The 21,388-nt window shown below is 48.8% G+C and overlaps 1 protein-coding gene across 1 annotated transcript in view; it reads left to right on the forward strand.

Annotated features, from left to right (window-relative positions):
• Nucleotides 1-4,938: 4,938 nt before the first annotated feature.
• The window catches only part of ERGIC1 (endoplasmic reticulum-golgi intermediate compartment 1), a 122,336-nt gene continuing 105,886 nt past the window's right edge, over nt 4,939-21,388 (forward strand). Inside the window, exon 1 of the mRNA XM_033096027.1 lies at nt 4,939-4,967. Coding sequence (XP_032951918.1) covers nt 4,954-4,967 — 14 coding nt within the window. The 5' untranslated portion in view covers nt 4,939-4,953. The remainder of the gene's footprint in view (nt 4,968-21,388) is intronic.

A 21,388-nucleotide genomic window follows, 5' to 3' on the forward strand; every position in this document is an offset into this window, starting at 1 on the left:
TTATGTGCCCGGACCAGGGGCGGGGCGAGCGCGCAGGGGGAGGGGGTTTGTTTGTTTGAATGGTGGTCACGTGACCGGGCGGTGACGTCACCCGCCCTGCCCGGCTTGGCGCCGGCGGAGCCAGAGGCGAAGACGTCATCGGCTACAGAACGAGATCCGATGGCCGCGCGCTGGCTTGGTCCGCGGCCCCCAGCTCGGCGGGCCGGCCTGCGCCTGACGCGTCCCCGGGGACCCGGCTCGCGCCGCTCTCCCAGCCTAGCGCTGAGTAGAGGAGGGCGCGCTGCCAGCCGAGCGATGGCGGGGATGCGAGCGGTTGGGATAGCAGGCAGCTTGCCACCGGCCTCTGCCTCCCTTCCCCACCTGCCGTGCCCCCTCCCCACGCCCTCGCCGCTTCCCCGAGCGGAAAGTGGCTTCCTGCGCTGTTGCATACACGTGTGCCCCTTCTCATTTCCTGGCCCCAACGGGGGGAAGCAGAGTCCCAAGGAGAAGCGATTTACTTGCCCAGTATTACACTGCCAGGTGGGGGATGGGGTTAAGAAAGGAGCCTGAAATGAGGGTTGGAGAAAATTTTAGCAAATTTGTCCATAGAAATGTTCCTACCAAGAACGATCAGGGTGAGTGGGGATGAAGGGGTTCAAGGAAATGTTTTCCAGACTCCTATTACTTAAAAAAATATACATTTAATAAGTAAAATGCGTTCCAATCAAACCCCTAGTAAAAAAAAATGTTCTTCCTACTGGTGTGGCCTAGAAGACATATAGCGAAGCTAGCGGGTCAGGGGACTGAAAAATCAGTGGGGGGGGGTCGCAGGGAGCCCTTGTGAGGGGTTTGCCTTTTGAGAAGGCGATAGACAGCGCCCCCAGAGGCCACCAGGCATGTTTCTGGTCACCTTTGCTTAAGACACATGGGGCTGCTCAATCTCTTTACTCCACGAATATATACTGATTGGGGGCTTACTAGGGGCTGGGCTCGGGGGCAGCAACTAGGAACGAGAGCCGCGCCCGACACCCTCGCCCTGGTTCTCGCCATCTATATGGGCTGAATTTGAAATCCAATACTATGGCTCTTAAGGAGGATAGGATTTCCAGGACTTGGACAAACGTTTGGGAAGACCCCATTGGGTCACCAGCGCCCTGAGCCCTAGCGACGGCCCCCTGGGCAGTGGAGCCCGCTGCGTAACACCAACGTGCTAGGTACACAAACAAACATTGCGCCACCCGGCCAGGGTGCCGAGTCAGGAACATTTTGCGGTTTCTTCCGCTCTCCTCCGGGGGAGGGGGGGGTTGGGGGGGATTTCACTGTCACCCTGTCGTTGATCAGTGATTGTATCACCAGAGGCGACTTCTGCATTTGCGTCCCTTAGCTACCGTGTTCACACATGCCCAAACTTTGTGCCTAAGTTCTAGAAAAGTTCAGGGCTGAGTGCTTTTTTTTTTTTTTTTTAAAAGGGCGTCTTCTACCTTCAAATGAACATTGGTTGAGGGCAGCAGAAAGGTCCTCAGATAATGGCGACACCCACCCTGAATCTTAAAAAAAAAGAATTTTTTTTTTGTTTATACTACTCATTTAGCTGAGGAATTCATATTTTTTGCATTGAGTCATAAAATGTTACAGCTGCTGACTTTTCACAGCATACCAATTTGATCTGCCCCAATTTTTTTTTTTTTTTTTTTTTTTTTTTTTAACCAAGAGCATTCATTATACCTTTCCCTGCCCAGGTTTTTAAAAAAGAAAACTGTTGGGGAAAAAAAAGTTTTTTAAATTAAAATAAAATACAAAAAGAGAACCATTGTATACAAATATTGATTGGTGGTGGCACAGTCTGGCCTGGAGTCAGGTGCCTGCTGAGTGCTGTGAAGTTTTCCTCCTTATCCCCTTCTGGAAAGAGCATAGCTTGGACCCTAGTCTGTCGTTTTGCTTCTGGGTGATCCTAGGTGAATCTCTTCCCCAACTGAGTCTCTGAGGCCACATCCGTACAATGGGTTTAAAACTGGCTACTTTGTGGATGATTGAGGTCCAGGTGAGAGAGGGTGGGTGTGAGGAACCCAGGTCTTACCGCACTCCTCCTTATGATTCAGTAAATCTCTTGGTTTTCTCCTTCCCGGCAGAGCAGTTCTTATATCACCATGCCACTGTGTGTTTCCCGGCCTGGCACCAGAACCTGGGGAGTAGGTCACCACAAGACACAAGAAGGTGTGGTAGGGACAGAGGCCCAGCTCAGGGAAAGGTCCTTCCTTGAGACCAACTAACACACCTGGTCAAGGGGTCTGATGGTAAAGATGTAGCCACTGAGACCCCCAGTCTAGGCAGTGGAGATGCTGCTTCCGGCTGGCGATGGAGCCAAAGAGAGGTCCAGCTTAATCTGGTCTGTGGTGACAGAAGACGCGAAGGGCTGGAATTGTGGGCCTGGTGGGCAAAGGGCACAGAGGAGGATGAATCAGAGGACGCTGACTCGGAACAGAATGGGGCCTTTCGGACCTGGGCTCTTCCCGATTTTAGACGTGCCTAGGAATACACCTGGAGACAGTGCAGGGTAGTGGGAAGGGTTTGACTCAGAAGGCCTGGCCCGGGCTCCCCACCTTGGTGTGTGGCCTTGCGGAAATCACTGCCCCTTGCTGAGCCTCTACTTGCTCCCCCTGTGATGGAGATAATAACATTCTGTCTAGGGGTTGTGGAGAGACTCCGTGTAGCCAGTGCAGCCATGTACCTAACAACCATTGTCCAAATCCTGCCCTCAAAGTCAACTTTGGATCTGTCTTGGGGTCACAGGAGAAGAAAGGGTGGCACTCCCACAGATAAAAGAAAGTGGCCCCAGCTCCCTGCTCTGTGATGTTGGACAAGAGGTTTCATGTTTTTGAGCCTCAGTTTCCCTATTTGTAAACTGGGAATATGATCCATGTAGGACTAAGTAAGACCATGGCTGAGACAGGGCCTGGGGCTCTTGGGAAGGGGAGCTGGCTGCCCCCATTCATGTTCTCTTTCAGAATCCACAGCCCTTTTACTGTCCCCCCTGGGCTGTCTGGTGGCTCCTCCCTCTGCTCAGTACCCTCCATGACTCCCCTTCTCCCACCAGATCTGAAGCTCACCATCACTGGGCTTCACCTACCCATCTGGTCCAGCTCCCAGCTACGCTCATTGACTCTCCAGTTGTTCTGGAGACAAACTCGGTGAGCCTATGTTCCCTGGATGTTTCTCGTCCTTACCCACCCCCACACCTTTGCTCACACCGCTCCACCTCTCCCTGCCAGGCTTGGGCACAATCTTCCCTCATCCTTCAAGACCCAGCCAAAGTGCCATCACCATGAAGCCTTCCCTGGTTTTTCCAACTTCTCAGGCCCCTGGGCCCTGGAGAACTTTGTCCCAATGTTCCGATTGTGTCAAAGTCCCTTAGGTCCTATCTTCCCCTCCCTGAACTTGCTCGAGGGCAGCGCTGTGATTATTTTTCCTCTTCGACCTCCCCACCTTCCTGCCTTCAGTGCAGCCCTGGCATGTAGTAGGTCCACAATTCGTGGCACGGTGGAGGAATTTTTTCAAAGCGCACTGTTGGAAACCACCAGAAGAGAAGGAAACAGACATGGCCATTTATTAGGTCTCTCCCCTATTCCAGCTGCATTGCAGGTATCATTTCATGAACTAATCATGAGATGATTATGAACCGTGAAGTGGTTGTTACCCCCCATTTCACAGGCAAGGAAACAGGCTCAGAGAGAGGGCGAGTTCAAGGTCACACATCGGGTGATCATCAGACGGAGGTCCAGACCCGGGAACGTCCGCCTGTTGGTGCCCGTTCCCACTCCAGGCAGCACTGGGAGGAGCCTCTGACTCCCAGCTTGCCTGGATCTCTGCTCACGGGGCACAGCGGTCCCTGGCATCAGTTTTGGGGGGAGCCTAGGCTTCCTAGGACCCGCAATTCAGGCCCTGGTGTCCCTGCTGCCTCTCTGAAGCTACTCAGTGCCTTGGGGCTTGGGGGAGCCACAGGCAGAGACTCAGCAGCCACTTGGCCCGTCCTATGGGGCTGCCGAAGGGTGACTTCACCCTCCACACCCGGTCAGTTAGGACAGAGCCAGCTGCCATTGCACAATCCTTACAAAGAGATCTCCACGGTCAGGGACCACAGAAAGTCATCTCAGCCGGCGCCCTCTTTGGAGACAAGGGCCCAGAGAGGTTAGGCAACCTCTCCAAAGTCACTCAGTGTCCAGAACATTCTACTTCTAGTCAGCGTTGTGTGAGCTGTGTATTTGAACGCTTAAGTATTTATCCGTGGAGGGTAGGGTTATTTTCATGTTCTTCTTTATAACGGTATGGTTTGAATTCTTCAGCACAAATGTGGAACTTTTATAATCAGGAACAAAAGTGAAAACTATAAACAGGCAACGATATTAAGGTTAAACCATATTGATAGTATTTAGGGTAACTTGTTAAAAGCAAGTTACAGCATTAGACTGCCTGGGTTATACTCCCAGTTTAACCACTCACCTGCTGTGTGTCCTTGGGCAAGTCACTTTAATCTCTCTGAGACTCAGTTTCCCCATGTGTAAAAGGAGGGTAATAATAGCATCTGTCTTGCAGGGGCTATATGAAGATCATATGAGATGGTCATGCCGCAAACTAGATAGCCCATGGGCCAAATCTAGCCCACTCCCTCCTTTTCTACAACCCATAAGCTAAGAATGGTTTATGCATTTTAAATGGTTGGGGGACAAATCAAAAGAATATTTTGCGACACGTGAAAATTGTAAAATTAAAATTTCAGTGTCCATAAATAAAGTTTTACTGGAACACAACCACACCCATTCCTTTACTATCTTCTGTGTCTGCTTTCAAACTACAGTGGGAGGTGAGTAGTTGTGACACTGCATGGTTCACAAGCCTAAAATATTTACCTCTGTCCCCTTACAGGAAAAGTTTGCCAACCCTTGACATGAGATCATGGATGAAAAGCACTTTAGAACAATGCCTGGCACAGGGTAAGTGTTGAGTAAACTTTGATATTATTAACATATGGATATTTATAAAATCTTCTCCCCCTAGGATGTGTTTAAAAGCAGTAATTGGTTTTATGGTGCATTTCGTTGGGCCTAAGGCATGTTAAAAAACAAACTTCAATCGAGTAAATTTGACGATCTAATTGGCTTTATGAAGCGATTCATGATGGAGCAGTTAGCAACTAGAAGGGTGCTTTGAGGGGTTGTGCAAAACGGAATGTTTTGATGGGCAGAAAGAGGGTGAGGCTAAGAAGTGAAAAGAGTGGATTATTTCAGGCAAGAACACCTTCCCTTAGGGGGAGGCAAGGGGTCTTATCAGGCACATGACCTCTCTAGTGTTGGTCAGGAAATTCCAGACTGATTAGTTTAACATTCCACTCCGAGGAAAGGCTACAACTGCAGTGAGGTTAAGAATTAAGTTTGGTTTGGTGACGTGGCTTAGCAAAGGTGACTCCATTTTGGCAGCTGTTTCTTTTTCTGAATAGGCACATTTCTCATATTTTCACATTCATCAAAGTGGAATATCACAGTTAATTGGTAGTGTTTTTCTTTCTTAATGGTACATAAGTTAAAGAGCGAAGGTCTTAGAACTACTGACATCTTAGATTCAGTAGACTACAGTAACTTAAAACGGTTTAAGATGGGCAGTAATTAAAATGCTGCAGTCATTCAATTAAAACACAGTCTAGCAGGGGGACCGACTTGCTAATAAACAGGTATAATCCAGGGTAGACATTGGGGAGGCCAGACAGGGTGCCCCCACTCACCTGAGAGAGGGTTATGAGGAAAAGATGCCGGGAGGAGGGGATGCCTACCTGGAGACAAAGGCTGATGTAGAATAGAAATGTCTGGATGAAATACCCTGGAGAGATAGACCTCTGTTATCTACCACTTTCCCCTTGGGCGCCTCAGTTTCCTCCCTTATAAAATGCGGCAGTCATAGCCCCAAGAGACCACCTCTCAGATTCTCTGTGAAACAAGATGAAGGCCCAGTAGCATGTGTGAACAGTCCCTATGACGGACCATTTGTCTGTCCCACTAGCCTGGGAGCAGGGACTTGGTTTCTTGCCTCTCTCGGGCCCCAGCACAAACCTCAAAGCAGGTTTTTTTGTTGGATAAACTCATGAAGATGAGCCTGGGAGCCCAGCAGAGGGACCAGGAAGTAGCAGTGTCTCCATGAGTCAGGCAAGCCTGTCTCTGAACCAAGGACACAGCCCGCCAACATGGCCCCAAGCCACACCCCAGCTGCCGGGGGAACTGACACTGGGTGAGAAGTGACAGCTTTCTGTTATTAGCTAATTTTTTTAGGCAGAATACAAATTGAGATATAACTTCCTTTTCATAATTAGAAAACACTAATTAATGTTGGAGGGAGCAAATGAGGTCATAGTTTGTCTACTCCAAACTCTTCCCTGAGGGAAGGAGAAGAAAACGTTATTGGCGGTGTGTTCACAATCAATGGCTGAAGACGCCAAAATTGTGCACCCCAATTTCACCTTAGTGGGTGACCTATTTGGGGGCACCTCTCATTAATAATACTTGCCAATCTCTTGAGCACTTGCTATGAGCCTGGCACTTCGCTAAGTGCTTTACGGCTGTTTCCTTGTGTGATCATGATTGTGAGGCAGGTACCATTACCACCCCCATCCGATGAGAGGGGGTAACTGAGGTCCAGAGAAGTTAAGTCACTTGTCCAAAGGCGCTCAGCAAGTGAGTGGCTCAGCTGGGTGCCTGGTGCTCCCTCCCTCTGTTTTCTAAGTCCTTTGTCCTTATCTCTCCATAGCACACAGTGGGTGTGTCATGAGGGTAGCATGTCACACCATTTCACCATTTGTTGGGATGATGACTTTTAGGGAGCTCCTTCTAGTTTCAAAAGGAAAGGGGAAAGGAACCATGCTCCATACTCAGGCTTTCTGCCTGGCGCTCCCTGACTCACCAAGCCACATTGCACAAATGATTCATTCACTGGCCCTGACCTCAGTGGCTTTGGCCACCCATTGAGAGTGAAGTCACACCTCCAGCTTTCCAATGCTTTCTTTCATTGGTTCACTCACCCAACTTCAGGCAGGCAAGAAGCAGGCCTGGTTGGGCTGGATTGGGTTCAGGGACAGGAAAGCACACAAGTGCCTCTTGATGTCCTAAAGTCACAGCTGGGCTGATCACTTCTGGCCTAAGAGACCCTCCGAGGGGTCTGTAGTAGTTTGCTAGGGCTGTTGTAACAAACTACCGCAAGTGGCGGGGCTTAAGACAACAGGAACGTGTTGTTCCACAGCTCTGGAGGCCAGAAGTCCTAGAACAAGGTGTTGGTGGGGCTGGTTCCTCCTGAGGGCTGTGAGGGAGAACCTGTTCCGGGCCCTCTTCTCGCTTCCAGTGGTTTGCCGGCACTTTGGCGTTCCTTGGCTTGTGGAGGTACCCCCCTGATCTCTGCCTTCATTTTCACATGGTCTTCTCCCTGTGTGTGTGCCTGTGTCCCGATTTCCTCTTTGTATAAGGACACTAGTCATATTGGATTAGGTCCCACCTAATGACCTCATTTTAACTTGATTAACTCTGTAAAGACTGTGTTTCCAAATAAGGTCACGTTCTGAGATACCGGGGGTTAGGACTTAAGCATATCATTCAGGGGGCAGATAATTCAACCTTTAACAGGGCCGGTACTTCCAAGATAGCCCCCTGATAATAATATGTTTAATACCATAACAATGTCCATTTGGTCCAGGTAAATATATCCATTTCACGTGATCCTCTTTGAAAATACTGGGGGTATTCCCCTCTCCCCCAGAGGTAAATAAGTTGATTCTGAAGTTGATACAACATAATAAACAATCAAGAATAGCCAGGAAAACTGAAAAAAGGGCAGTGTGGTGGGGGTAAGCCTTATCAGATACTAAAACATGCCATAAAGCCTTAGCAATTAAACTGGTGTAGATGGGAACATGACTAGCCAGACAGACCAACAGAACAGAATAGGAAGGCCAGAAGTTGGCCCAAGTACAAGTGCAAATGTGGTGTATGACGAAGGAGGCATCTCCAATCACTGGGACACAAGGGACTTTTTAATAAGTGATCTTAGGACAATTGGACAGCCATTCGGAAAAAAAGACTCCAGACACTACAAATGGGCCAAAGATCGAAACTTTACAATCTGTAGAAGAAAACGTGAGGGGATTCCTTTATCACCTGGGAGTGAGGGAAGCTTTTTTTCAATGTAGGACTCAAAAATGCAGAAATTATAAAAGAAAAGCCTGATACATTCAACTACATAAAAATGAAGGCTAAATTAAAAAAAACTTTTCACGGCAAAAGAAGCTCCATAAGCAAAGTTAAAAAAAATAAAAACCAAAAAACAACAAATGAGAGACAATATTTGTAACTTAAGGACAAAAGCTGATTTCACCAATATTTAAGGAGTTCTTAAAAATCGAGATAAACAACAACAAAAAAGGATTTTAAAGTGGACAAAAGCCACAAGCAGATAGTTCACAGAAAAAGAACTGCAGAAGGACCCTGAGCATGTACAAAGATGCTCATCCGTAATCACAATATGAGACAAGAAAATTATTATAACTACAGTGACAGATTCTCATCCATCAGATTGGCAAAAAACCCCAAATTTGTCAGTACCCTCTGCTGAGACAGGGCAATTTGAATATGGACTGGAAGTTAGATGATATCATGGACGTGTTAGTTTTGGTGGTTACTTAGGAGAATGTCTTGTTCTTATGAAAGCACGCTGAAGAATTTAGCAGTGGAAACACGTGATGTTAGCAACTTGCTCTAAATGTTCAGAAGAAAACACACACGAAGAAGGAAATATAGCAAAACGCTTAACAATTGTTGAGTCTGTGTGGTAAGTATAAGGGTGTTCAGGGATGGTATTCTTCTTTCAACGTTTCTGTTGGCCTGAAATTTTTAGTAATGACATGTAGGGACCGATCACATGGCCTCACAAGTGAACTCTGGGTGAAACGGAAGCTGTGAGCAAAAGCAGCTAGCTCAGCGGAGATGGTAAGAATTGTGAACCCGATGCAGAGCTTACTGTGGGTGCCAGCCCCAATTTCAACAGTCAACTCATTAATCTTCATACTGTCCCCTCGGGGAGGTCTCCACCTACAGACAAGGAAAACAAGGCCCCAACAATCTGCTACTTCCACGGAGATTTGTATTCCCCCAGCTCTGCCGATTGATTTTAATCTGATACGTGAGCCAGTCCCTGGGAATCATGAGTAGGGTCTAGAGAAACAGCCTTACATTGGACTAAGTTACTAAAATTGGACTATGTTATTTTACTTAATGAAGCATCCAAAGGATTAACAGGGATCTTTCTGATACATCTTATAAGCACTGGCCATTTATAAAGACTAACATTCTGTTCTCTAATTTAGACTCAATAATTTCAGACACTACTTAACGAGAGAACAAGGAGACTGTCAAAGAGAAATTGAGCCTTCAATCTAATAATTCATCTAGCAGCTGGGCAATGGAAAACTATGGTATTCTTTAGTTTTTTAACTAGTCTATTTTCCAATTACAGTTGACATACAACATTATATTAGTTTGAGGTGTACAACATAGTGGTTAGACATTTATACCTTATGATGTGATTACCCTGAGAAATCCAGTACCCATCTGACACCATACATAGTTATGTAATCTGTTTAACAAACAGTGCTGGGACAGTTGGCTACACATCTAGATGCCAAAGGAGGAACCTTACACTATACATAAAAATTTATGTATACCTTACACTAATTTATTGATGTATACCTCACACTATACATAAAAATTAACTCAAGATGGATCGTTGACCTAAATGCTAAAAACAATAGAAGAATTTATAGGGGAGAAAAGTCTTCAAAACCATGGGTTAGGCAAAAATTTCATAGCATGGTTTATTAAAAAAAAAAAAAGAATTGAAATTCATCAAGATTCAAAACTTTCGTGCTAACCTTTAAGAAAATGAAAGGAAAAGCAATAGACTAGGACAAAAATATTTGCAAAACCAAATCTCATAAAGCGCTTCTTTCCAGTATTTACAAAGAACTGCTGTAACTCAGTAATACGACAAACAAGCCAATCAAAAAAACTGTATGAACAGATATTTCTCCAAAGAAGATATACCAATAGCTAATAGGCACGAGAACAGATATTCAACATCATTAGTCATTACAGACGTGCAAATGTGAAATGAGATCTGTATCATACCCACTAGAATGACTATAAGCAGAAAGACAGATAATAACACATGTTGGCTAACAGGTGGAGAAAACAGAACCCTTATGCATTATAGGTGGGAATGTAAAATGGGATGACATCTTTGGAAAATAGTTTGGTGGTTCCTCAAAAAGTTAAACAGAAACTTGCCATGTGACCCAGCAAGTCTGCGTTAAGTATCTGCCTAAGAGAAATGAAAACATGTTCACACAAAGATTTGTGAGTCAGTGTTCTTGGCAGTATTATTCACAATAGCCCCAACTGGAAACAACCTAAATGCCCACCAACAGATGAATGGATAGGCAAAATGTGGTGAATCCATAAACGGGAACACTATTTAGCAATAAAAAGGAACAAACAAATGACGGGCTACCATGTGGATGAACCTCAGTGATGTTATGATAACGAAAAGAGCCAGACGCAAGAGCCCACACGGAGTGTCATTCCACTTCTATGTCCAGCAAAGGCAGATTGATAGAGACACTAAGTGGGTTAGTGGGTCTCTAGGGCTGGAGCGGGGACAGGGATCCCCTGTAAATGGACATAAGGGAGGGATCTGACTGGGGGAACCCTGAGAACGTTCTGAAATTGATTTATCGTGATGGGTGCGCCATTTGGCAAAGTTACAAAAAAAGCATTGAATGGATACGCATATGGGGTTAATTTTGTGATATTTAAGATCTAGCTCAATAAAGCTGTTTCTTTAAAACCCTAGGTTGGGGTTGAGATACAGTTTACGCCTGACCGAGGAAACCTTCCTGGGTTGTCATAGGCTGGGATAGATGGCACCGTTTATCCGTAGAGCGCCGTGGGTCATAGTGCCAGGCACAACCTCTGTGTAGTGTCAGAACTGGTTACATACTGGACTCTCCATTTCAGTATAAGCTTCCTGAGGACGCTAACGTAGTGTGTATGTGTGGAATCCTAGGACAAAGTCCAGGACTCAGGTGGGACTCGACAAAGGCTTGCTGAATGAATAAGTGTGAGTGGAAAGGCAGAGCCAAACAGAAAGAGAATTTGATTTCATTAGTGAGGTCTTCGATTGAGACCTACATGAGTGTGACAATAATAAAAAAGAAAACGATAATGTGACAAAAGTACAATATATTTACTATAATGCGATTTTATCCTATAAATAAGAATTTTGGGCAAAAGGGAAAAAATAAACCACCTGTATGTGATGCAGTGAATAAACTCTTTCTTTTAAAGGGTTAGCAGGGATTAGAAAGTAAGAACAAAGAAAATATAGATATAGGTGAGTGAAAACCTAGGTTAGGGAATTTGATGTACCTGGATGATAAAGATATGACATGGAGGGGAGGGGAAAACAGGGGAGAGGAGAGGACGGGAGGAAGAAAGGAAAGAAAGCGAGGGAGCGAGAGAAAGCATGGCGAGAGCAGAGCGGGCCAGACCCCACAGGGCCTGGAAGGCACTGAGAACCTGGGCTCCTCCTCTGAATGGAGCAGGAGCGTGGAGTCTGGGGAAAGCAGTGACAGGGAGGACGTGTGTCATCAACAGGATAATAATAGGATTCACTTCACTTGGGAGTGTGAGGACGCGATGACTTCACAGGACAAAGTTGAAGCACAGTGACACATAGCAAGCACCAAACCCACTAGTTAGTGTCATGATCACTGTTTTCTCCCCCTAATACTGTAGGTCCAGAGAGGTAAAGCACACGCTCTCTTAAGGTCACAGCTGTCCGTCTTACGGCCCGTGGGCAGCCAAGGCTAAGCAAGCACCTGCTCCATAGGGTGCTTGCTTAGGAAGCCCAAGGGCAGATGGTCAGCTCCTAGGGGATGGGGGTGCTGGGCAGTGAAGAACAGGCAGAGTACAAGGTGACCGTGACCCACCCACCACCCCCACTTCCTTAGCCTCTGAACCTCCAGTCCTCACCTGGGGGTGGGAGAGTAGCAGCATCACAGGGGCTTTAAGGGCCCAGAATAAGGCTGAGCCAGTGAGCCCTGAGCCCAGGGCCAGGAGTCGGCATCTCACAAACGGTGCTGCGGATTCCGGTTCCTTTATGTGACACATACTGATTGGTACACATCACAGGCCACACCAGCCAGGACGCTGGGGACACAAGGTGAACAAGAGATACTTCTCCAGACTACACACACACACACACACACACACACCCCCCATTAGTAAGCTACCTGTCAAAACAACAAATTCCAGAATAGAGGTAATAAAATTCTTTCTGTAGAAATGAACACAGTGGGAGATACTTAGGCTTCCTTTCTCTAGGATAAACTGCCATTTTTCACTCGAAGCATGTATCATTAAAAAAAATTAATAGTAAAGGAAATGACTTGCCAGCTGTTAAAGAAGGTACATGTTGACCTTCTTTCACTTCCTTTTTCTTTACCTATTCAAGGGACAGGAAACACCCAAAATTAGCCAGTAGGAAGGAAAGGTCAAGGTGGGGGCTGAGTCAGTGAAGCGAAGCCAGCAAGGGCTGAGCTGCCCCCACTCAGCCCTCCAAAATCCCTTCCAAAGTCCCTGGGCCTCTTCTGGGCCCGCAGCCTGGACCCCCAATGGGCTGGGGTAATGGAGAAGCCAGGGCGGGAGCAGGACCTGGGGTCCTGGGCTGGTGGGTCCTGGGATCCCAAGCCAGCTGCCCCACAGGAGTCCAGCCTCAGCACTGCGATGGGTTATGGTCCCGGGTGACTCATCCTGGTGACCTCAGTGTGACACAGCCAGCTGGCCCTGCCTCTGGGTGTTTCAGAGAAAATTCCAGGCATCTGGTATAGAGAGCCCACGAAGGGCTGCGTTAGCTAACATAACTGCCATGTGATGCTCTGTGAGAGCCGTATCAGGGTCCCCCTGGCTACTGCTGAGGACACTGAGGCCAGGCTTAGGGTACCTGGGTGCTGGTCCTAAGCCACACAGGCCCCTGAATTATTTCAGGTCTCACATCACCCTGTGGCCTACAAAGCCGGGCTGTGGGCATGTGGTCTCCCTGCTAGACCCAGAGCAGGGGACCTGCTAATGTCTGTGACCGAAATGAGACCCCCAGGAAACCTGAAGCACAGGAAAGCACTGAGAAAGCCCCTCCCCCAGCCGTAGGAATGCCAAGGTCCCAGCAGCACCTGTGTCCCACCTACAAGAACAGAAACTGGCATTACTGGGACATCTGCTCCGTGCCAGGTGCTCAGAGAGATTAAGGTTTCACCGGGCCCCCAGGTGACATTACAGACGAGCGCTGGGGCTCAGAGCCCTTGAGCATATGTCTGGAGTTCTGGAAAAGGGGGCAGAGCCCTACCAAGCACAGGCCCTGCGGCACTCTCAGAGGACCCGAATGGTGTGGGGGCCAGATGGCTTTGTTCTCGGCCTGGCCACCTCACCCAGGCCTCCGCCTCAGGCATCTACCAAGAGGCAAGCTTAGAGAAGGATCGGGTAGGGGTAGATCACAGCCTCACAGCTGGCCTTGGCCACATGCGTGGGCTTAGCCAAGCTGGGCTGGGGCCGCTGTGAGAGCCAGCCTCTGGGCCAGGAGCCAGGCTGACCTGCGGCCCTCAGGCTGGGACAAGTGTGTCCCTTCCCACCTCTCTGTTTCTTAGAAGTCCTCTCAGCCTTGCACTTCCTGAAATCTCTGCCTCAGTACCAGCAACCTGCTTAATCCCTCGTCTCTCGGGGCTTCCTTTCCTACCCCAGGTGGGGCCTCTGGTTCCTGGGAAGCTGACTCAGAACCAGAGGGGAAGGGTCCCAGGAATTCAGGTGCCATGGGGCTCGAGGGGAAGAGAATACGCATCTGGGACCTTTGAGGGCTCCATTTCAGCATCAGCTATTACTCTGTGGCCTTGGAGACATGGCCCCTCAGAGCCTCAGTTTCTTCAGCTATATATGGGGTTGAGCACGACAACAGCTTTGCAGAGCATGCTTGTAGATGGAATAATGAAACTTTGATAAGATACTAAACATCTTCTCTGGGCCAGGCACTGTCCCAACTTCTGGATATGCATTTCCTAATTCTTCACAACAAGCCAATGAGGCAAAAATCAATGTTTTCCTCATTTTTCAGCCATGGGACAGAGAGGAGAGATAGTTGCCCAAGGTCATACCCCCTGGTAAATGCTAGCGCTGGGGCAGCTGAGCCGAGACAGAGAGATCTTCCATTTCGCCTCTGATGAGTAATAATACCACCTCCTGGGATTTTTGTATAGACTGTGACCCATGCAGAGCAGGCCTGGCCCATTCACTGCGTGCCCCAGCACATAGTAGGGAGCATGGCACGGAGTAGGTGCTCTGAATGGAAAAAGAGCCAATAATTGGAGACATTGGCGAGGAAGTAACCTGGGCTTATAATGAGACACCCCCAGTTTGCCAGCTCTGTCATTCCAAGTTTTGTGACTTTATATAATTGCCTCTACCTCTCGGAACCTCACGTCTCCTCGTCACAAAATGCAATAATAGTTACAATAATAGTATGAAAGGGTCACGGTGAGGATTAGAGGCACATAGAAAGGCCCCTTCACCTGCAACTTGGAAATGGTACTTATTATTGTTTTGAATTATGAATTCAAAATTTTGAATTTTATTCATTGAAATAAGAAAATGCCCGCAGAGGAACTTTGAAAAGCGTGACCCAGTGTCTTCAGATGTGTTTTGATGCTATTGCTCTGCCTGACGACACGGATCAAAGGAGACCTTTCCCAAGTCAGGATGGAAATGGAGATTGTCAGCTTGAGGGAGGGACGCGCAGGGACATTTGGTATCACGCCGTGAGCCAACATGTGATGAGCGTGAGCAAGGATCTGAGACAGCCTGAGACCTGCGTGGGGCCAGACCAGGAGCAGGCCTCCCGCGGGACGTTCAGACCAGAGCCCACGCCTGACTGCAGGCCAGCTGAACGGCCTTCACAAGACCACGCCTCTCACCTCGGCCTCATCATCCCAGTGGAAAAACGGACATCCAGAAGGGGCAGGGGCTGGCCAAGGGGACTGCAGACCATAAAGCACAGAGCAGACACCAGAATCTCCCTCACCTGACTGACCATTCCCACAGAAGCCACCCTGCCCACTTCTGGTGCTCGGGTGGGCGCAGACCGTGGACAGGTGGGTTCCAGCCCAGTGATGGCCAGCCCCAAGCCTCATCTGACTCCCACTGTCGCCTGTCCCTGGCTCAGCCCAGGCACGTGGTAAGAATCAGAAATACCTGCCAAGTCAATGACACACTACTAGGTGCTGGGCCCAGGCTGGGACACTTGGAGCCTGAGAGCGCTGTGTAGGAGTTGACCTTGAGATCACAGATATGAAAACTGGGGGAAGCCGTGAGAAGGGGGGCACAGATGTGAGGCCTGGCCCATCGGGGCAGCGGGGTGGTGTGGAGGGGCACAGGCTCTGGACCACACAGCCTAGGTTGAAGTCCCAGTTCCCCCATGGAATCTGGGGGGCCTTGAGCCAGTTCCTTAGCCTCTCTGTGCCTCAGTTTGCTGGGGTCACAGAATGCTCATTCCCAGGGTGCCATGAAGACTCATGAGACGCACACACTTGGCACAGGGCATGGCCCACAGTCCATGTTCAACAGATGGTAGCCGATGTTGTCTAGAGTGGTTGTCTCTGAGCCACACATTTGCGCCCGTACACATGTGGCTTCCCTGGTAGCTGGATGGCTTCTGAGAGCAGGGCTGTCACCTCGACTCATTGGGGCAGAGCTCTGAAAGGCACCAGCGTTGCCCAGCTGCCTACCCTTGATCCCCTCCAGTTCTTTCTGGATGATTCCAGTCAGCCTGAAGCCCCTGAGTTCCCGCCCTGGGCGGTCACACAGCGATTTTCCTGAAGCTGAGAAACTGAAGCCTGTGAGTACCCTGACTCTAAACAGCCCCAATCTGCTGGGTGAAACAGGGTCAGCCAAGAGCACTGGACAGGGAAAAATGAGCTTGCAGTGACCCCCAGCTGGGCATTCTCCCTTGTGGACCTCCACATTCCCTGTGGTAAAATAAGGGGTGATCTAAAATAATGGCGATCTCCGTCCGCTGTCCCTTTGATGGCTCACTTCGCTCTGCGAGTGTCTTTTTGTGTTTTCTGTTAACAGAGGCCTCATTCCCACAATAGGCAGCACGGATGGAACACCTGCTGTACGCCAGAAACTCAACTCAGTGATTGATAGGATAACCACGATCGGTTATCGGTGATCGGGTGTGATGAGTCACCGGCCACGAACACGTTACCGATTATCTCAGTCAGTCCTCACAGCAATCCTGTGCGTGGGGTCCTGACCATAATGGTGAGCAAGTAGGTTCCGTGGGAGGAGATGGCCTCATCCTGCTGGGATTGGGACCCAAGAGCCAGGCTTGTCATTGATTGGTGATGTCCAAGTCACCACCGTGAGGTAGGAATTATCTCTGTTTTACTGATAAAATCAAAGCCTGCAGCCCAGAGTAGGGAAGTGACTCAGCCCCCGTCACACTATTGGAGATGATGGCTTCTAAGGATATCCTGCTTCTACGTCCCTTTATTCTGATCGTTTCAGCAGAGGCATCAAAGAGATGTGCTTGGCGCTTGGTGACTGTCCCTTGCCACTCGGAATTCCTGTCCGGTTAGTCCGGGCCCAGAGCTGAGTTCCAGGTAACTGAGGGGCCAGCCTGCGGCAGGTCTGGGTTCCAGGGAAGCAGAGTCTTCATGTGGGAACAAAGACACAAATTATGGAAGGTCCCGCCCGTCCATGGCCTGGTTCCTCAGTGAAATTCGAGGAGGGATTTATCCCACCAAGGCCCGTGCTCAGGCTTCACATTCGTCATCTTCTTTGTGGCTCAGGACAACGTTTCCAGATCCATATGATGGTCTTCACTTTGCAGGAAACTGAGGCCAGAGGGTTTATCTACGCAGGAATCCATGACTAGTGCCCCCAGCAAGTCATATCATCAAGGAGACTTTTGAAAATGCCAGCAGATTATGGAGGTTGGGTTGTTTTTCCACTTTGGGGGAGAGAATTTGAAGGTGCAGCCAGGCAGAGAAAGCGGTGAGGATGAGGAGCTATGGCTGCGGCTTTAAATACTCCTTCACTGAGGTCTTTCAGCCCCTTTCAGTGGCTGCCATGGAATGAATGGTGGCTTGATTCCTCTTTGCAATCTTCCCTTTATAGACTCACCACCCCCACCCTTCCAGACCTCAGGAGCAAAGAACAGGGGAAGCCGCTGTTTGATTTCTGAGGGCCCAGGCAAAGTGAGAATGGAAGCACTCTTAGGAGAAGGGTGACTCGTTCCCCAAGCAGAAGAGGCCTTGGGAAGACCTGGGCTTTTGTTCCCTTTGGGACCAAAATGAATCACCGATCTCACCAAGTCACACAGGCCAGTCCCAAACTTTCCCAGGTAGAGCCAGCACGAGCATAGATGAGTCAGGTGAGGCCCCATCAATGGACAGGAGCCAGGGACAAAAGACTGAGCTCCTCCTCACTCGTCCTGCAGTTTGGTACTTGGAAGAGGCCAGACCGGTCTTGGTTCTTCTTGGAGACTGGACCCAGAAAAGGAAGTTGGGCACAAGGCCTCTAACTGGACAGGTCAGCAAGGTGAGGACCCCGACTGCACGCTGGCGCTGTGCAGGACTGCAGCCAATGAATGTGCTTGCTCGTCCATGGATTCAGGCGGGAGAGGAGCGCTGACTGGACGTCCGCCCACCGGGTGCCGGGCATGTGACCTGCTATCCCTCCTCCAGAGCCTGCAAAGGAGGAATGTGGTCCTCATGCACAGAAAAGGAAGCTGAAGCACTGGCCCGGGTGGCCCAGCCTGGGATCCATCCAAGAGCCTTGCTTCTTTTGACCCTGTGCCTGCATCGGTGGGTGGAGAATGCCCCGTCCCACACGTCACCACCTGAGTTGGTCCAGGAGAGCCTAAAAAGCCCAAGACTTTTCTCAATGAAGCTGCCTGGGTTCTTTCAGGAAAGGAGCCTGCTGCAAGGAGAAGCAGAAAGTTGGGCCTGTCCTCTGGGACGCCAGCATTCCAGAGGCCAGATGTGTAAGCCTGATGTCACTCCCCAAGTCGTGGCCCTGGTCCAGGCTGTGCTCTGCTGGCTGTGACCCTTGCTCCGCATGCTCTCCTCCTCCCGTCCTCAGCATGAAAGCGACTGAGTGGTGCTGGCAGCTGCTCCCCAGCATCTGGCGGAACATTCTGCCCCATAGCTGGGCCCCTCTCACTCCCCAGCCAGCCCCGGGGGCCACCAGTGACTCATATTTCCATTTTCAATGCAGGGCCAGGCACCAGATCTTTCCATGACCACCAGGACTGGCCATATTGGCTTCGGGATTAAGGACATGAGATACGACATCAGATAGGTTGAGTTTAAATCCTCCTTCTGCAGCTTGTGGGCTGTGTGATTGCAGGCAACTAGCTTGCCCTCTCTGAGCCTCTGTTTCCCCATTTGTAAGTAGTGACCTCGTCTATCAACTCTGATATCTTCTTTGTTGAAAAAGTTTCTTCCCTTTTGCTTGCAGCTCTGAAAAATGAACCGTTCCCTTCTGTTAGCTTTCTTTTTTTATATACTCACCATTCATAAGCCAAACAAAGAGGAAGCTGCTGGTATTGGAGTTCTTAAAATGGAACAGTAATATTTATATACAATTTAGTACGTGCTAGGATTTATTATAAGGTGCTAGGATCTATCATCGGCCCCATTTTATAGATGAGGAAACTGAGGCCCAGAGAGGTAAAGTAACTTACCTACGGTCACACAACCAGTCAGTGGCAGAGCTGAGATTCACACCCATACTGTCTGGCTTCAGAGTCCATGCTCTTAGTCATTGTGCTGAAAAAAGTAAAGATGAAACACATAAAGCACATTGTGTGGTGCTGAATGTTTGCTGCTAGTATTATTACTATTATATTATTGCTTTGCCATTACCAGGTCTGAGTCTTATTTTTGACCATGAGAAGAAGTGAGTAAGGGCTCCCTGCCCTTCTGGCCAAATCCAAGAGTCAAGAAGTTCTTGATTTAAAGAGGGCCAGCTGGTCTACCCAAACGTGTGGTTCCCTTGACATGACAATTAAATGTTCTTTCCATCTGCCCTTGAGCAACTGACTTCATGTCTCTGGGCCTCAGTTTCCCCATATATCAAATGGAGATGCTGTGTTATAACGTATCCGTGATTGGGAACAGGACAGAAAGGGCTAGGTGTGTACTGAGTGCACTGTAAATAGTGGCGGGTTCTCAGCAGACGCTCCGGCCCAAGCAGCCTGGCACCAGAGGCGTGTATTAACCACTGGGACCTACTGCTTCCCAGATAGAATGTTCCTACCAAAAGGCAGAGCTTACAGTTTGGGCCCCAAACCCCCAAACCAAAAAGCCAATGAGATGCTCGTAACAGAAGAGCCACCTGAGACAAAGTGTCCCTGTGAGGTTGTAAGTGAAAGGCTAGGTGTAGGATTATCAGGAAAAGACAAACAAAAGGAGCAAAGGGCTAGCAATATTGATAACAGACAAAAGAGAATTTGAGGTAAAAAGCACTCAATTGAATGATATGGGGACCCTTAACCCTCTTTACCTCCGGGTGCTCCCCTCAATTGGCTTCCTGTTCTGTTAGGCCTCACAGACCTTCCCCACTCATCTAATTCTTCCATTGTCACTTCCTCACCCAAGGGCTTGTCTTCATATTCCGTGAGGGACTGGCCAGCTCCTCATGGCCTCTGCTCTGCTGTTTGGAGGCTGCTGGCATGTTGAGATCTTTCCTGCCTGCTCCTCTTTGACCAGACGGGGTATTGCCCCTCCCTCCCCCTACTCCCAAGGCCCCTGCCTTGCCCGCTCTCAGGGTAGGAGGGAATTTGTCTTCCAGAAGGAATGGGGGCCAGGTGGGTACCCAAAGGACCGCCACCTGGTGAGGTGCTGGCACGGCCATCTGCAGCACTAGCCTGTGAGTGCAGGGCCTGGCCCACAGTCAGTACCTACTAGAGGTGTGTTGAGTGAACTTAAACTGAACCCTTCATCTTTAAGATTTTGTTATTTCAGCCTGAAAAATGTGACAAGGAGGTCTTATCTGGCAGCATTTGTCCTGAGCTACAGAGAATTTTAAACAATTTCCTATCTAAGGTATTCGGCTACAAAATATGTCCACTGGAATCTTCCAAGCCCGTACCCCACCCCTTACTTCCTTCGTTCAGTGTACATTGATTGTCTATGCTACCAAGTTCTTACAAAATTGTGTAAAGCTTCGAGCAGCTAACACTGCAAAAGGGACAGGAAGTCCTCTAGCCATTGTTCCACGTCTATGGAGCATCAGCTATTGAGCGCAGATGTTTATTGCACGCAGTGCAGTTAGGGAACAAACACTTCACGGGGCTCACACTCTGGAGAGGGCTGGGTGATGGCATCGTCATGGCACGAGCCAGGCAGCCCCACACAAAGAGCTGCCCTTCAGGACACTCCCTCTGGAGTCCAGCCAGACGGGCTTAGCGTCTCGGCTTCTTCCCTTACTTCGTGTGACCTTGAGCAAGAGGTTTAAGCTCCTTGAGGCTCAGTTTCACAATCTGTAAAATGGAAATAATAATCACTTTCTTCTTAAGGTCATAATAAGAAACAACTCAAGTTGCTGGCGCGTTATTTTTATTGTTATGATAACGATGATGACAGTAGAATAACTCAGAGGAAGGGCACAGAGGAGGGAGGGGAATACTTCCTGGAGAGGGGGTGGTATAGATAGGATCATTTTTAGGAGAAGGTGGTTGCTAGTGTTGAGTCTTAAAGGAGGTGTTGGATTTTTATACAAGGAAGTGGCCGAGAGTGAATCAGTTCAAAAGCAGAAAAATGAATGATTCAGAAGGTCATTAAAATAAAACAAAGAATCTAAACCAAATGACTGGATCCCTTAAAAATAGGACATTGCATTGCCAAGCTAAGAAAGCGTTAGTCAGGCGGGGGAGGTGGTTACTGGGAAATTGCACCCAGTTCAGCACTATTGAGAAGTTGGGGGTTCCTGGAGCCTTCAAGTGGGTGTTGCGCAAGCCTGTGGGGTCAAGTTTGGTCCAGGGACTCAGAAGGAAGTGTTTAGGACAGGATCGATACTAGAAAAAAGAAGCTACTTGAAAAGTGGAGCTATCTCAAGAGAAAGTGGCTAAATGTGTTGGAGGTGTCTGCGGTGGCCCCATAGGCCAGCATACATCTGTCCCCAGGAACCATGACGTGGGACATCTGAAGGCAGGGGTGGTGCATACCTAGGGGTCTGGGTCTGACCCACAGGGCAGACATACCGCAGTCCTTTCC

This window comes from Rhinolophus ferrumequinum, chromosome 24, assembly GCF_004115265.2.
Source record: "Rhinolophus ferrumequinum isolate MPI-CBG mRhiFer1 chromosome 24, mRhiFer1_v1.p, whole genome shotgun sequence".
In the NCBI taxonomy this organism is placed as follows: domain Eukaryota; kingdom Metazoa; phylum Chordata; class Mammalia; order Chiroptera; family Rhinolophidae; genus Rhinolophus; species Rhinolophus ferrumequinum.